This window comes from Aegilops tauschii, chromosome 2 (genome assembly GCF_002575655.3).
Source record: "Aegilops tauschii subsp. strangulata cultivar AL8/78 chromosome 2, Aet v6.0, whole genome shotgun sequence".
Lineage (NCBI taxonomy): Eukaryota > Viridiplantae > Streptophyta > Magnoliopsida > Poales > Poaceae > Aegilops > Aegilops tauschii.
The window spans coordinates 28,572,845-28,589,554 of record NC_053036.3 but is presented as its reverse complement, the minus strand read 5'-3'; the positions used below and the strand labels follow the sequence as shown (position 1 = coordinate 28,589,554).

Sequence of the window (16,710 nt, the reverse complement as noted above, 5' to 3'; positions counted from 1 at the left end):
TACTATGGTCGCCAAGTCAGCAAAGTGTAATACGCGACGGCGGTTTATGGCGTTGAGGATTCCTTCGTCCGTGCAATTATTGCAGAATACTGAAATCGCGTCCTCGTCGCGACAATCTTTAATCTTGTCTTTGACAAGGAGGAATCTGGCCCAAAAGTGATGGACTGTTTCCTGAGACTACTGTCATACGTAAATGAGGTCGCATATATCCGGAGGGCCATAATTGCTTGGCGAATATTGCCTGTGGTGGGTGGGTGGCTTTAAATCTGAACCCTGACCCGATGTGGAGTCCGGAGTTTGAAAAACTTCCGAGCTTATGAGTTCGGGCTCCGGGATGTCAGATAATTTTCTAGGCTCGGCGCCCGGTTCACAGTTCGAGGGGTTCGGAGTGTCATCCCGCGAACGGGTATCCGGCTCTTGGAACTCGGAAATCCGAACATAGCTTGTCTTCAACGTAGGGGAAGAGTTGTTGTTTTGCTCCTCTACGACAGCTATCTGATGGGTGATCGGCGGAGATTTGATTTCTCTCTGATCGGGTTTAAGCCCAATCTGATCATAGTCTATAGCGACTCCCATGGCGGTGATGCGATCCAAAAGTTCGTTCAAAGACGACAACTCCGCGGGATCCATCCGTTTGGAGTATTCGGAGTCAACACGGAGAGGATTTTTGATGACCTGAGAAGTCATCATTGGCTTAACAGCCGAACAGGCGGCCATGGTAAAGCCGCCCAGCCGGAGGGTTTGGCCTGAGGCTAGGGCTCCTCCGGAGGTGATACTGTCCTTGATAACAAGGCGAGCCATCGACCCTGTCTTCGACGTCACAGCGGAACTCTCAATGAAAGCACCAATGTCGGTGTCAAAACCGGCAGATCTCGGGTAGGGGGTCCCGAACTGTGCGTCTAAGGTTGATGGTAACAGTAGACGGGGGACACGATGTTTACCCAGGTTCGGGCCCTCTCGATGGAGGTAATACCCTACTTCCTGCTTGATTGATCTTGATGAATATGAGGATTACAAGAGTTGATCTACCACGAGATCGTAATGGCTAAACCCTAGATGTCTAGCCTGTATGATTATGATTGCCTCTACGGACTAAATCCTTCGATTTATATAGACACTTGAGGGGCCTAGGGTTGTACATAGTCGGTTTATAGAGGATGGAATCTTCATATCCGAACGCCAAGCTTGCCTTCCACGCAAAGGAGAGTCCCATCCGGACACGGGAGGAAGTCTTCTGTCTTGTAACTTCATGGCCCATCAGTCCGGCCCACGTCATATAGGCCGGACGCCCGAAGACCCCTTAATCCAGGACTCGCTCAGCTATGAGGTCCGTTTGTATGATCAATTAAATAGTACTACACTTTCGAGCCAAGTATACAATTGAAAGGTAGTGTAGCCAAGATGAGATATTAGTAGAAAACTGAATAAGCACATGTATGAACTGTTCCAAGTATAAGTGGAGCTCAAATTCTCACTCTAGATGTGGCATATGCGGAACCACCACCCCAACCAGTCAATCACGGTGTAGGCATGATACCACCCGTTGTGATATTAGGTAGTATCCCGGAGGCCGGCTTACCCCATTGTGTACGAGGGCATGTAGAACGGTGCACACTGACCCGTCTGCCCGGAAGCTATAGGTGGAGAAGAGATATTGAGGAGGAGTGTGACTGTAATTCAGCAGAAGGCTGATATCCCAACAAAATCACTAGTTATAGACAGCCTTTTCCCATTGTATGCTTGGGCATCAGTAGTTTTTCTATTTGACTCGTCGAACCATCATACCCCGTGTTCCACAAACCCCAATCTGGTCAAATATTTTGCTTTCCTAGGTCGCCGCTTACTACGATGAGACCTGCTTCGATGGACCACGCATGCCAAGGTCAAGGAAACGACACCAAAGCTAATGAACTACAAGGGGTTCCCCAAAAAACGAAACATAAATTTTGCTTCCATTAACGTAAATTGGCAATACTCTGGAGAGCTCACCGAGTTGAACATTCTTCCAACAGAGTTGATTGAGATGGCTTGCAATTTTTGCTTCCATAAACGTAAATTTGTTTCCATCAAACTGAATAATGTTTCCATGAAGCAAATCCAAATGTGCGCTAATAGCCTAATACACAACAACATACACAAGCCTGGAAGAGATGATGCTAATCTCCCTGAATCATGTATGTTCGATGCTTCAATCTTCACTACGCCTCCATCGCGTAGGAGCCTGCGGGACCTCGGCGACGCCAAAAGCCCTCCTCTTCCTCTTGTTGGATTCTTCCTAGCCATGGCTGCGCCTGCGCTGCATGCGTAGCTGGCTGGACACTGGCCACCTCCGGGAGATCTATTTTGGAACGGAGGGAGTACCTGCCAAAACCTAGCGACTACTACTACGTAACAATCCATCCGCGTAAACGCCACCTCCTATCCTAGTCAAAATCGAGAAGGAGAAGTATGGCGGCGCAGATGATCGCGTCCGCTGCGTGGTCCAAGCTCCCGCGTGATCTTCTCTGGGAGATCTACGCCCGGATCGCTTCTCCGCTCGGCCGCGTCCTCTTCACCGCTGTCTGCCGCTCGTGGCGCGTTGTTAGGTCCTTGCAACCGCCGCCGCCGACCATCCCGTGGCTGATCATCTCACCACGTGAAGGCGGCACGGCGAAGCGCGTGCTCTGCCCCGTGGACGGCGCACTCCTAGGCGTCCCGCTCCCGCCCGTGGTGGTCGGCACGAGGCTGGTCGGGTTTCACGACGGGGGCTGGGTCGCCGCCACGTCGTCCGTTGTTGGTGGTGAGTCGCTAGTGATCGACTGATCGTCAATCTCTTTTCTGGCCTCGAGGTGCCGCTCTCCGTCAAGCAACGCACCACGCCATGGATCAAGAAGTTGGTGTTTTCGGTGGCCCCCACGCTGGACCGCTGCATCCTTGCCGCCATCCTCGCGGACGGTCTCGCGGTATGCAGAGTTGGATGTGGAAACAATAGTAACCAGTGGATGCTGCAAAGTTTTACTAGCTCTTACGACGACATTGCTTTCTGCCGTGGGAAGCTCTATGGCCTGCTCAGAAGCGATTTATTCGTGCACGACATTCATATGACCAAACAAGGTAATCCGGTGATCAACGTGGCCCGCACATTGCGCTTGAGCCAACTACCCAAGTGCGAACGAATGGGATTCGACATCAACTACATCCTCAAGCACGGCGACAAGTTGTTCATGGCCAAAAGAGCCTGGTGCTCACAAGAGAACAAGGGCTTCTTCTTCAAAGTGTTTGAGCTCGTCAAGATTAGAAATACACGTAACTACTATAGGTGGGCAGAACTGACGAAATTAAACGAGCATGCCTTGTTCTTGAGTGCCAATTGCTCCAGGATGGTGTACATGTCAGCGGCCAGGCGTGGCAGAGTAGAGACAAACCACATATACTACAACAATGTCAACTTAATAGGCGACGATAAGTCCATCTGTAGTGGTGTAGAGTTGACAAGATGTGGCAATGGCCAACATCTGTACTGTGGGGAAGACCGAAAGTTCAATGGTGCTGATATAATCATGGCAGTGAGATATTACGTGCCTAGTGGTGACCATAACAACCTCATGTGGCTTCTTCCTCCTGATTTCTAGCCGTTCAATGTGATCGTAGTACGTATCAAAATTATGAAGTTGTCTTTTTTTAGATGAATTATGATTTTATCTGGTGTCAACAAAAACGGGATGTTATCTTGACTCTTTTATTTGATTTAGATATTGTGCATGCTTCAGATGTTTAGGCCTGCCAGTCTAAATTTTACTATGTTGGCCCATCATTCCAACTATTTAAATATTGTTTTGAATCAGGCGTTGCCTTTTTGGCTTTATAGTTTATACACCACAACGAATTCAGCTGTGCTATCCTTCTGTTTGATTGGCTCTTTACCCAATCAAAGCACAACATAAATTGCAGTCAATCAAAGCACGAAGAAACATAAATATGGGCGACTTGAAGGTTTCAAATTCCTTAATATTCATGTCGAATGAAATCCATGTAATACTTGACATTCAGAAGCTGTATTCGGATGTGATCGTGCACCTAGGTCTGTGCTCGTTCGACTTTCTGCTCCCGCAGTTTGTCTACAAAAACTACATCACTAATGTCACAGTGTTTTTTCTATAGGGGTTATCCTTTTCAGAAACGTTTCTGCAGGCGTAGTGCAGGCGTAGCTATTTTCTGGTAGCAACTTATGAGAATGTCATAAGTTTCTACGCCCAGATAACTGACACAGATTTTGCTTTGTTACCAACCTTATTGTTTAGCCTCACCAGGACATAACTGAACTACCCAAAATCCAAAAACTATTTTAAAAACCTGACAACCATCAACGAAATAAACATGTACAACAATAGTAATTTTTTATTATTTGCATTATCCAAACATAGAGACTAGATGATAATATTTTTCCTATTCCATAATGACAAATCTTTTAAACATAGTACAAACATGCATGCATGGACGCTCACCGATACGCATATGCACAGCCTAACAGGTGCCGAAACTCAATCCACCGACTGAGAGTAAAAAATAAATTTTGTCATGAATAGTACCTTATTCAAAATTTAATTTAATTAGAATAGTAAACTGAGCTGCTATTCACAACATAGTTTTCTTTATCGTTTCTAGAAGTGTAGATAGAATTTGGATTTTAGATCTTATAGTGTGATATACACAATGGAAAAAAAAGGTGTGCCATTTCCATGTTATAGTGTCGCTTTAACTTATCTGGGAAGGACGCGCTATGTTTAGGCATATTTTCTCGCTATGGCTCTAATCACGCTATAGCGTCGTTAAACCTCGCTATACGCTCTAACGTTATAGCATTATACTGCTTTGTTGCGTGCACCCAACAACAGAGCAGCCTATCGACCCAAGCCCAAATCACTCTCACACTCTCTTAGATGCCATCGATCTGCATGTGTGTGGTTAATTAGTGGAGTTTGTTGTTGCTGAATTAGCTTGTTGTTGACCTTGCTGAATTAGCTTGCTGTAGACCTTGCTGAATTATTTAAACATGAAATTTGTTGTTTGTTTTCTCAACAAAAAAAAAGAAATTTGTTGTTTGTTTTTTTGAGTCGTTTGACCCCATGGATCTGCATGCATCTGCTTGACCCTTGTCCATGTCCTACTTTTTTGTACAGACACATATGCATGTCCTACATTTCTGTACGGTTTCTATCCATGTACTCAAATTTCGACACTTCACCCTACAGGCTATCTTAACACTATTAGGAAAACCTTATACACATAAGCTTATCAGTAATGCTGACTAAAAGGATGCGCTACTGCTAACTACAAAGGGTGCTACTGTTATCCACATAGCAATAGCGCAGGAAGAAGAGAACGAGCTACTACTACAACTGCCACACCGTTGCCGACAGGCTAGGTTTAGTAGTACCGCCCTTCTGCAAACAGAGCTACTGCTAATGGTATAGTAGCCGCGCGTTTTTAGGACAAGGCGCTACTGCTAAGTTTGAACTTGACCACATGAAAAAGAAAAGGAAAAAAGAAAAGGAAAAAAGAAAATGAAAAGAAAATAAAATAAAAGAAAAGAAAAAAGGAAAAGAAAAAAAAAGAAAAGAAAAAGGAAAAGAAAAAGATAGTAGTAGCGCTATTATTTGACACGCGCTATAGCTAGCAGTAGCGCGTTTATGTAACCAGGGCTATAGCTACCTAAAGTAGCAGTAGCGCGGTTCTGTAAACCCTATCTTATATAGAATTGTCTATTTTGTGTGTTTATGCCATGTATTGGGCCCTTGTAGACAACTGGAGACTATTTTTGGTGTATGTGGTTAACTGCTTATGCATGTATTGCTCTTGGACAATTTTGTTATGTAATTGACATTTTATATCTTAAGTTATGATATAATTGATATTTTTACGCAAAACACTATTTCCAAAGAGTGAAATGCGCCACTAGTCCATGAACTCAACTTGATTGCACGTTTTAGTCCAAGAACTCGAGAAGTGATCAGATTTGGTCCGCAAACTCGTTGATTTGATCAAATAAGTTCAAAACCGGTCTGACCAGGAAAAAACCGGCCACGTGGATGCCATGTCATTGATCCTTTGAGTGCTTGTGAATTCACTATTTTTATATGGTTTTATTTGCAAATTGGTCGGGGTTTTTTTTCTCATAGACCATGCTAATTAAGGGCGTTTGGAGCAAAAAAGTATGATATAATTGATATTTTTACGCAAAACACTATTTCCAAAGAGTGAAATGCGCCACTAGTCCATGAACTCAACTTGATTGCACGTTTTAGTCCAAGAACTCGAGAAGTGATCAGATTTGGTCCGCAAACTCGTTGATTTGATCAAATAAGTTCAAAACCGGTCTGACCAGGAAAAAACCGGCCACGTGGATGCCATGTCATTGATCCTTTGAGTGCTTGTGAATTCACTATTTTTATATGGTTTTATTTGCAAATTGGTCGGGTTTTTTTTCTCATAGACCATGCTAATTAAGGGCGTTTGGAGCAAAAAAGTATTAAAAATTGTGTTGCCCAAGACTTGAACCTTGGCCGTTCTGAACAGGCAACACATCACCAACCATTGGAATAACACAAAGTTCGCAGACTAACACGGTGCCGAGTATATATATTTATGCTGAATCAGGAGAAAAAATAAATATTAAAACGTCTGTCCTATAGTATTTGAACACAGGCAGTCTGGGTTAGAAGTTGGCTTCCAGACCAATGCACCATGACGTGATTTATGTTCAAATAGGCAGGCTACTATATATATCTTCACGTAATCATTGTTAAATATGTATATAAAATCAGTGGGTTTCAGAGAATATCAAAGTAATATGTATAAATCTTGACGACAATACAAAACCTCACATTCAATATACACTCACACTACAGAAAATATATAGAACATGACTTCAATGACAATATCATTGGTAGTTTTTAAAAAATCCAAATGATCACATAGTTCTAAAACCATCCAACACATCATTCTGTAACCCGTTTGAAAAAGTATTACAAGCAAGTTGCACATACTTGCACTTATTCCATAGTTTTTAAACAGTGACAACACGTAGTTCTAAAAGCTTCCAAAACATAGTTCTGAAACCATTTGAAATTGCATTACAAGCAGGTTGCACATACTTGCACTTAAACATTCTACTTATTTCTGTAGAGCAACTGATACTATCTTGAGTGCTCATAACCATTCCAATGATCACCTCCAGGCACTGGTCTTTTTGTTTTTCTCGCTCTTCTTGCTCTTGGTGCAGCGTGGGCAACACTTGTCCCTCCTCCTTGTTGCACACTACTAGCAGTAGCACTACTTCCTTCAACATGGGTAGCAGTACCATCGGTTGCTCCTCCTCTCACTCTTGCTCTCCCTGTCCCTGTCCCTCTCACGCTTGCTCTTGTTCTTTCTATTAAATTTTCCACATCTACACTTGAAGCAATATCTGAACCACTTACATTATTTGTAAGAGAAGAAGACTTGGCTCTGCCTCTCCCTCTTCCCCTTCCTCCTCCCCTTCCTCTACCTCTTGCTATGTCCATGCCAGCCCTTGTTGCCGTTGTTGCCCTCGGAGAAGGAAATTCACTTATATGGTCCTGAATAAATGCATTTGCAGGAAGTGGACCTTTATTCCTCCTTGTTGGATTTGACAACTCTTCCACCTGCGAAATAGATCATAGGGATTACGTCACATTAAAACCATACAAAATATATAGATCAACATATAAATAGTTAAAACTATTCTTACTTCCTTCTCCATGAGCTCAACTACAAAAGTCCTACTACATTGTGTGGGAATCAACTCAGGATTGCCCTCCTCGGATACAATGTTCTGCAAAACAGTATAAAGAAGAAACGATGACCAACAATAACAATAATAACAATAGTAACAAAAATATAATTATATAGTTTTCTTTACCTCTACCACAGAAGGATCACCAACATTGTCATCATCATTTGTCCTCCTTTGTGGTTCCAACTTGAGTTCGGGATGTAATTCAGGGCATGAAGGCCTCTTGTGATTAGGATCCCTACAAAAGCTGCAATGCATCTTCACACCATGCTTGCTAAGTATCGTCCCTTCCTCCTTCTCCGATGGGTGCTCTCTCCTTTTGTTTGATTTCCTCCCAGCTTTCTTTTCATACAAAGGTGCTCCCACATCCCTACCATGTGTCTTTTCCCAGAAAGATTTATCCCTTACTGGCCAAACAGTATTTCCATATGCTTTCATGTACCTTTCTCTTGTATAGAAACTAGCTATATGGGTTTCTAGCTTTATTCTCTCTTTTCTCATGCAGGAAATGGCATGCGAACATGGAATGGCCGTTAGTTGCCATCTTCTGCAATCACAAGTTTTTTCATTCATCTTCACCTCATAGGTGTTATCTTTGCTCTTCACTTCGTATACTCTGTGGCCAGAAGGATAAGCAAAACAATCACTAGCATAGTCCTCATTTTTACGCATCTTGTCCATGATTTTGGGACAAATGTTGCCAGTCCATTTGTTCTCACAAGTGTTTGCATAATCATACATCCTGTGCATAATCTGGCCCCTAATCTTTTCCCACATACTCATGATTGGAAGCTCTCTTGCATCTACTATATATCTGCGTCAACATGTAATACAAAGCATGATCAAGAAGACTCCAAAAACTACACAAACATATACTCAGTAGCTAACATACAAGTTGCAGAAGAAACTGTCAAAACAAACCAGCATGCAAAGAATTAATTTTAAAAATATTTTTGAAACTTATAAAATTCTGAAATTATTAGCAAAAATATTAGACATATGTGGTTCTGTTATCTAGTTTTTCTCAAGATTTTATCATGCTCCAATAACTCTGGTGATTTGTACGACAACAACAACAACAACAACAACAACAACAACAACAACAACAACAACAACAAAACTACATTATTGAGAACACGTAATACAATCATTCGGTAACTTACTTGTTGAACACTTCACAATGATTATTGAGGAGTGTGTCACTCTTACAGAAACAATCAAAGAAAGCCCTACACCATTGGTTTGGTGGGTGCTTATCAAGCCATGCATATGCTTCAGGACTCAGAGCCTTCAATTTGTCCATGTTTCTTTCATATTGTGGCTTGTTACTAGATCTTGCACAAGCCCAAAGTTGATTCTTCAAAACTTCCCCCTTGTGAATCGTGTTGAAGTTTTGGTAGAGATGTCTTACACAGAACCTATGTTCACTGTCTGGAAATTCTTCCTACACTGCAAGTATCAGCCCTTTCTGCTTATCTGACATAAGAGTAAAGGCTGTCGTGTGGTCGTGGATGTTCAGGTCATGCTTCAAAGTGTTCATGAACCATTTCCAACTGTTTTTGCACTCTACATCTACCACAGCCATGGCAATTGGGAAGATACAATCATTAGGGTCAATACCTATTGCTGTCAACATAACACCACCATGCCTTGTCTTCAAGTGACAACCATCAAAGAAAAGAATTGGCCTGCAACCCTCCAGAAAGCCCCTCTTGCATGCATCAAGAGAAAAGTACATAGTTTCAAACAAACCATTTGCATCCAAATTAAGAAAGACACTGCTCCCAGGGTTTGATCTCCTAATCTCTTTCGCATAATCCCAAAGCAAATTATATTGCTTCTCCTCATCTCCTCTGATAATAGCCATTTCTCTCTTCTTTGCCCTTTGCAGCTTCATTCTGCCAAGAGCCAAATTGTAGTCCTTTTGCACCTTATTGCCAAATGACTTTGCATCAATGTTCTCATTGTCTCTTATTTCTTCCACATATTTTTTGGCAAGATAGGGAGCAGTCATTGCCTTGATAGCCCACTCTCTGCTACATGTGTGCTCATTAACATATCTCTTCACAAGCAAGCTCTTGGACCTGCTGTCTTCTGTCACATACAAATACCAGGGGCAACCTTCAGCACAGACCACCTCAACCCTGGTTCTACAATTTCTAGTCTTGTGCAAAGCCACTCTATTCTTTATGCTATACTCAGATATTGCTTCTCTCAACTGCTCAACTGTTGAAAAAGTCATTCCAATCTTGAACTCCGGGTCTGCCATGTCATGTTCAGCAAAAGACTTGAACTTAAAATTGAAGTTCTCGTCATCTGAATCTGGAAGAAGCAACTCCTCATCAGAATTTTCCTTTTTACTTTTCTTCTTCTTCTTCTTCTTCCTCTTGTCCTTACCATCCTCATTTACTTCAACTACTTTTTTGCCTTTGATAGTAATCATTGCATCTATGACATCATGGTCCACAAATGCAGCAAAGATGTCATCATCCCCATCTAATGGGTCATTGTCACTATCAAAGAAATCTGCATCTGAATCCAACTGGTCGCTGTCATCAGACTCTTCATCCTTCAGTTTCTTAAATTTCTGCAATCTCTGCAACCTTTTCTCTTCTGTCTGCAACCTGCCCTGATCTGCCTGCAACATGTCCTCTCCTACAATGCTCTCAGGATTGACCCCCTCACCTACAATGGGCTGCAAAACAGCATAAAAAATGGTGACGAACTATAACAAGACAAACAACAGTAACACAATATCATTATAGAGTTTTCTTTACCTCTAAAACCTTTTCTTCTATGGCAACCTCATCACATATGTTAACAGGAATTTCAAACATTTGATCGACGTAAAGTATTATGCTGTTGCAGTTCTTCGGTACTGTACTCATCATCTTCTGAAGATCATCATCACACCACACATAGAAAAGTCCTTCAGTAATACTTCTCCCAGGCATGAGCAAATATATCTTGTACTTTTCACTATCAGGGTAACCGAGTCGCTCTAACAAATCAACAAGCCACAAAATAGACATGTCCTCTGCCTCACAATAATCGAAAAAATCAACTCTGTCATCCAAATATGTCATATTGCTTCCCGAGCCACAGAAAAAGCCATTGTGATGTACCTCTCCAGGGTGAACAAACCATAATCAATTTCTGCATTCCACGACAAACAAGAAAACATAGATCACATATTCAGTTCAAATAAAAAACCCGCACTACAATTATATGCATCCTCTCTTTGATCTAACGTCCAGTCATCATGATTTCTCACATAGCTAGCATGATTTGCCCAGAAGCTAATAAACGTATTTGTGCAAAGCAAGCAAGCAAGCGGACAGCTTGACAGTGTTCGCACGTCTAGCCGCGTATTGTTATACGTATAAGTGACTCTCGCCTGCACTAGCTCTGATGGATTGGATCGATTCGGTGAGATCAACTCTCCTGGCCAGAACACACACGAACTCTGTCTCTCTCTGGGACAACGGAAGAAGATACATACCATATGAGGGTGCGGGGGCGCTCCGTTCGCGCAGCCGCGGCGCCATCTGCGGCGCCATCTGCGGCTAGACGGCATCGAGAGGACGACCGCCGTGGTCGTTTGCGGAGGTGCGTCGTCCTAACCTGCTTGTCACAGAAGGCAGACGAAACCATGGAACGCTACGATCTAGCGACAAACAAGGCAACAGTCAAGCGAAACAGAAGGAAAGGGATCGCATGATTGAAAAACGATCTGGAGGGATCTTCTGTTTTTTTCTCTCTCCTGATTCTACGTACATATGCAGTAGGCTGAAATTTATTGCGCGTGTGCGGTGTAGGTGCGGTGGTCACTGAGGCAATCAAAATTCCGGTTGACCCAAGTTCAAGTACTGGGCGATGCAAGGTTTTTTTTAATACTTTTTCAGTCTATATACGCCCTTAGGATGGTTTGTAAAAAAAATCGGTCAATTTGCAGATACACCCCTGTAAAAATAGTGAACTCATGAATGGTCAACGGAACGATGACATGGCATCCGCGTGGCCGGTTCTTTTACTCTCGGGCCGGTTTTGGCCTTATTTGATCAAATCAACGAGTTTGCGGACCAAATTCGATCACTTCTTGAGTTGTTGGCCTAAAGTGTGCAATCAGTTTGAGTTCATGGACTAATGACGCATTTCTATAGCATACTATAACTTGTATAGCATTTGGAGAGAGGCGACTTTAAATCAAATGTGTCCTGCTTCGATCAACAAATAATCGCATTTTTGTCATGACATTTTGGTGAAGAAACTATCCATCAGTAGTTACACAGACTACTCATATTTGACTATTTGGGCAAAAAAAAAGTTACTTCCATGTAAAATACTATTCATCAGTAGCACCTAGGTTATAGGTATTGTAGCAGCAAATAACCTTGTGGGAATACGGCCAAAGGACTGACATTTTCTACTTCATAGAATTCAGAAGAAAATAATGTAGTAGTATATGTAGCCCTCTCAAATTCTTTCTTCCTCCAATCCTCTAATACAGCTCATCCTCTCATCATCACTCGGCCGGTGCTTGTAGGATAAATCTAAGCTCATTGCCGCTGCGAACCGGAGAATGCATTACATATAAATATGTATTCAAACACTAAACAAGATATTGAATTTTTCGAATGTGATAGCTCCATACCAAGTGTTCGGTGCCTAGTCATACCAATCGCATACTAAACCGCGTCTTCTAGAGAAGATGAGTTGTACGATCAGAGGAGCATGGGAAGAAGAATGAAGAGAGGTGAAGGAGGGGGGGGGGGGGGGGGATGTGAGAGCCAAGCTTGAAAATGTCAATGAATTTTCTGACATTTCAGTAATTCCGATGGTTGGTGACCTCCAAATTTCGGACATGCTTCTGTTTCCTACCAGTTCCCCTCGCCTTCGGCAACCTTTTGGCATCGAGAGGTATGTCAAACCACAGATTGTAGCTTCGAGTGGTTTTTTTTATATGTTTAGTATTTGTGTCATCGCGGACAACATATGAGTGATGGAGGCAATGTCATTTGGAATAAAAGTCACATGGTTTTAGCATGTCTTTGTATGGTCGTCATGGGCGATACCAAAGATCGTATGTTTTTCTTTTCTAGAATACGCACAAGCACCCGTATCATATATTGATAGGATAAGAGGCAAAAAAAAAACCCGGATACAAGCCTTTCGGTCATTACAACGCCAATCACAAGGATTAGCAGTCACATCCACGAAACACACCCACCATGCAATGATCCTATGGTTTGTTTTGGTCTCATGGACAAAAGGATCTGCCTGTGAACTGTGATTCGGCCTGACTTGTGCTGGTGGTGCTGATTGTGGTGGTGTCTAGTTTGTCTTGGCCGGAGAAGCTCACTTCCATTCTCTTGCGATCGTGGTATTCTTCTCAACTGTATAGCAACGAAGCAACAGTTCTATATCCTGACATGCATGGGGTGGTTTCCCGGTCACGGGTCACTCAACAGTACATAGTTCTCACATGGCTATTCAAAAAACTTGAAGTTAATCTACCTTCTACCGTTTTTTTATCTGAGGTATCGAGCGTCAAAAAGTGAAGCTAGAGACCAAAACTTCAAAAACCCGTGATATAACTTTTGATTTTATCTGAAATCTATGTTGTTTGCATTTGTTTCAGCAACCTCGATCTGATGTACAGTACTACTCCCTCCAATTCATATTACTTCTCGCGCAAACAAATGTATAGCACTGAAATACGTCTAGATACATCCGTTTGAGCGACAAGTAATATGAATCGGAGGGAATACTTTATTTGATTATTAGTTTATAAAATCATACTATCATTTTACTAGAAGATTTACAAAAAAGTTATTTCTGTTCCGACGAGTCTCAAATTTGTGGAATAATTTGAACGAGTAACTAGTGTCCTTGGCGATATAAGGATCAAGCAGTTGCGTGGAAAACCTGTTTGCTTTACCTACCCCACGTGACGATTCCAACTCTGAAATAGCCAACAACGAACCTAGACTAGTTTGCTGTAAGTTGTAACCGGACGTACGAGAGAGAGAAGCATGGCGGCGCAGGCTGGGGCAAAACAAACGACGGCAGCGCAGATGAGCGCGTCTCCGGCGGCGGCTGCAGACGACGCGTGGTCCAGGCTTCCTGTCGATCCTCTCAGTGTGGTCTACTCCAGGATCCCTTCACCGCTCGATCGAGTACGCTTCACCGGCGTGTGCAACTCATGGCGCCATGTCTTATCGTGCCGACCGCCGCAGCCAGCTCTCCCGTGGTTGATCCTCTCGCCGTACGAGGACGGCGCGGCAGAGCGCGTGTTCAGCCCCGTGGATGGCACGGTGTTTCGCATTCCCCTCCCGGCCAAAGCGATCGGCATGCGGCTAGTCGGATCTCATGATGGTGGCTGGATCGTCGCCGCGTCCACCGGTAATGCCGCTACCTCGCTGGTGATCGTGAACCTCTTTTCTGGCATCGAGGTGCCACTTTCTGCCGTGCAACGAAGGATCTTAGACGCACCAGTCCAGAAGATCATCTTCTCAGAGGACCCCACCTCAAAACGCTGCATCCTTGCCGCCATCTTGACGAACAGGAGCACGCTCGGGCTGTGCAAGGTTGGATGCCGAGACCGCGGGTGGTCGATGTCAGTACAGCCTATCTTCTTCTCAGACATTGCCTTCTGCCGTGGCACGCTCTATGGCATAAACAACCATAACGAGTTATTCATGTTCGACCCCACTGCGTCGGTGGTCAGCGCCACATACCCACTGCGCATCCAAGAACCTAGCCGCATATATTCGTGGGGAAACCCCAGGATCAACTACATTTTCACGCACAATGACAAGCTATTTATGGCACAAAGGACCAAGTGGTCACAGGAGGGCGAGGTTTTCTTCAAGGTGTTTGAGCTCAGCAAAATTGACAAAGACAAGACAACCGAATATGACTACATGTGGGCAGAAGTGATGTCATTGGACAACCATGCCTTGTTCTTGAGTGTGCCATACTCCAATTTTGTGCACGTGCCAAGAGGCTGTCATGGCGATGTGGAGAGAAACCACATCTACTACAACCATCCCCACGCAAGCAGTATCAGTGATGTCGTGCAACTGAACATGTGTGACAATGGCAACCATATGTATCGCACGAAAGACCGCAAAATCAGTGCCGTGGATAGGATCACGTCGTTCAGATACTACATGGCCAATGGTTGTCCTACTCTCATGTGGTTAATCCCTCCAAATTCCTAGGTGCTTTGCAATATGTATTCCAGGCTATATTATACTCAGTTGCCTGATTTAAAAAAAAACTCAATTACTTTTACTCCAGATGTTGGATATGAAACTTTTGTTGTGGCTGTTTTGTTTTCCCTTCTGTGTTTTTTTTTAATTTAAATTTTGGTTTGCTTTTTTGAAAATACGTGTTTAGTTATTGGACTAAACAATATGTTATTTTTTATACATAACTTGTCTATGAGAGTGCATAGCGTACATCCGTTACACTAATTTTCACATTCAGCCATGTCCATCCACCTGAGCAGCAGATGTGTTCTCTCTGCAGCATGAAATTCCAAATTCTCATACTGTTGAACCATAAACTTTTGACATGTATAAAGATCTTCAAGAGTTCATACATAGGGTAACCAACTAATGCCTTGGCTAACGATTTTCCCCTTACATCAGAAGGAACCCCAAGAGAGTCGCGGTATAAGCATCTGGACCGGGCTCGAGTGCCAGGCCAGCAACAACCAAAACCATTCCCGCGATATAGAACTAACAAAACAGCAGAAATAACTAATTTGTCCTGGGCTCCTGGCTACTCAGGATGCTTCCCTGGAGGTATACAAGCCGGCCCCTCGCTTCAGATCAATGCAACCGCCGCGCTGCCGGTCGAGCATTCGTCCAACAAAGTTGATTCAGGATAAGATTTCTTTAGCAAGCGTGAGCATCCAAAACATTGCCTACAAGCGTGAGCATGGTCCCACCATACGTGCAAGAATTTTCACTCATTCAATTTACGGTGTCACATCCAAATGAGTTAAATCTTATTCATATCACTTGAAGATATAACTTATGAAACAGCAACCATGAAGATTGAATACTAGTTCTCCGACTGAAACCTATCGAATCAGATGTTCATGTAGGCTGCTTCAGTACCTGGATATCGAAAATTAGTAATTATGTAATTAACGCAGCTCGAAATAAGAAAGAAAAGGGAGAAAGCAAGATAGGCTTTCGACATGAGCAGACTGTCGACCACAAATTACAACGAGAAAAGATCAAACAGAAGTAAGAAAGAAGGATTTTCTACTTGGTTTGATGTAGTAGCTTCAGGAATGCATGTCATTTAGGGAATGGGAAGAGCTAGAAACAAAAAAAAAAGTGAAGATGATGCTTAGTGGGAGGAATAGAGGGGAAATAACAATGGAGATTACCTAAAAAGTCTTTCGATCAACAATACATATGTCAACGGATCTAAGGAAAGAAGATGTACTCGCTTGGTCGGATGTAGTAGATTGAGGAATTAACGCAGATAAACTGGCAATGAACTTGCAATTATCATATAGGTTATCGGTCCTCTCCGCTACGTATTCCCCTTGAGCCAATTTCAGAGAATAGGAGATTGATGCAGTGCATCACGTCCAACAAGACATCTAAGTCATGAGGGCAAGAAGCACCAGAAGATACGTACTGCGGCAAACTCAATGTAACAACAACTATCTTAAGATGGGCATAGAAGCAGAAGGATGCATTTTTTACAAGAAACAATAGAATAACAGCTATATTTTTCCTTCGTAATTGCAACATGTAGAAGTATACTGGTAACTAGCACAAAATGAAAGTGGCAGGGATGTGACTAATGTGATCTGATACCCTTCATGGAAAACAAAAGAGAACTGCAAACATAAAAGTTGGGATCAAGCTCGAATTGTTCTTTATTAA

General features: G+C 42.9%; 2 protein-coding genes across 2 annotated transcripts; both read left to right on the top strand.

Moving 5' to 3' along the window:
* The first annotated feature begins 2,448 nt into the window (after nucleotides 1-2,448).
* LOC141040667 (uncharacterized) lies at nucleotides 2,449-3,611 on the top strand. Its single transcript, XM_073506783.1, has 2 exons — nucleotides 2,449-2,772; nucleotides 2,829-3,611. Exons 1-2 carry the CDS (start codon nucleotides 2,449-2,451, stop codon nucleotides 3,609-3,611), a joined length of 1,107 nt encoding a protein of 368 aa, XP_073362884.1.
* A 10,216-nt stretch (nucleotides 3,612-13,827) lies between these two features.
* On the top strand, nucleotides 13,828-15,018 carry LOC109768483 (putative F-box protein At5g55150). Its single transcript, XM_020327200.1, has one exon. It carries the CDS (start codon nucleotides 13,828-13,830, stop codon nucleotides 15,016-15,018), a length of 1,191 nt encoding a protein of 396 aa, XP_020182789.1.
* The last annotated feature ends 1,692 nt before the right edge of the window (nucleotides 15,019-16,710 follow it).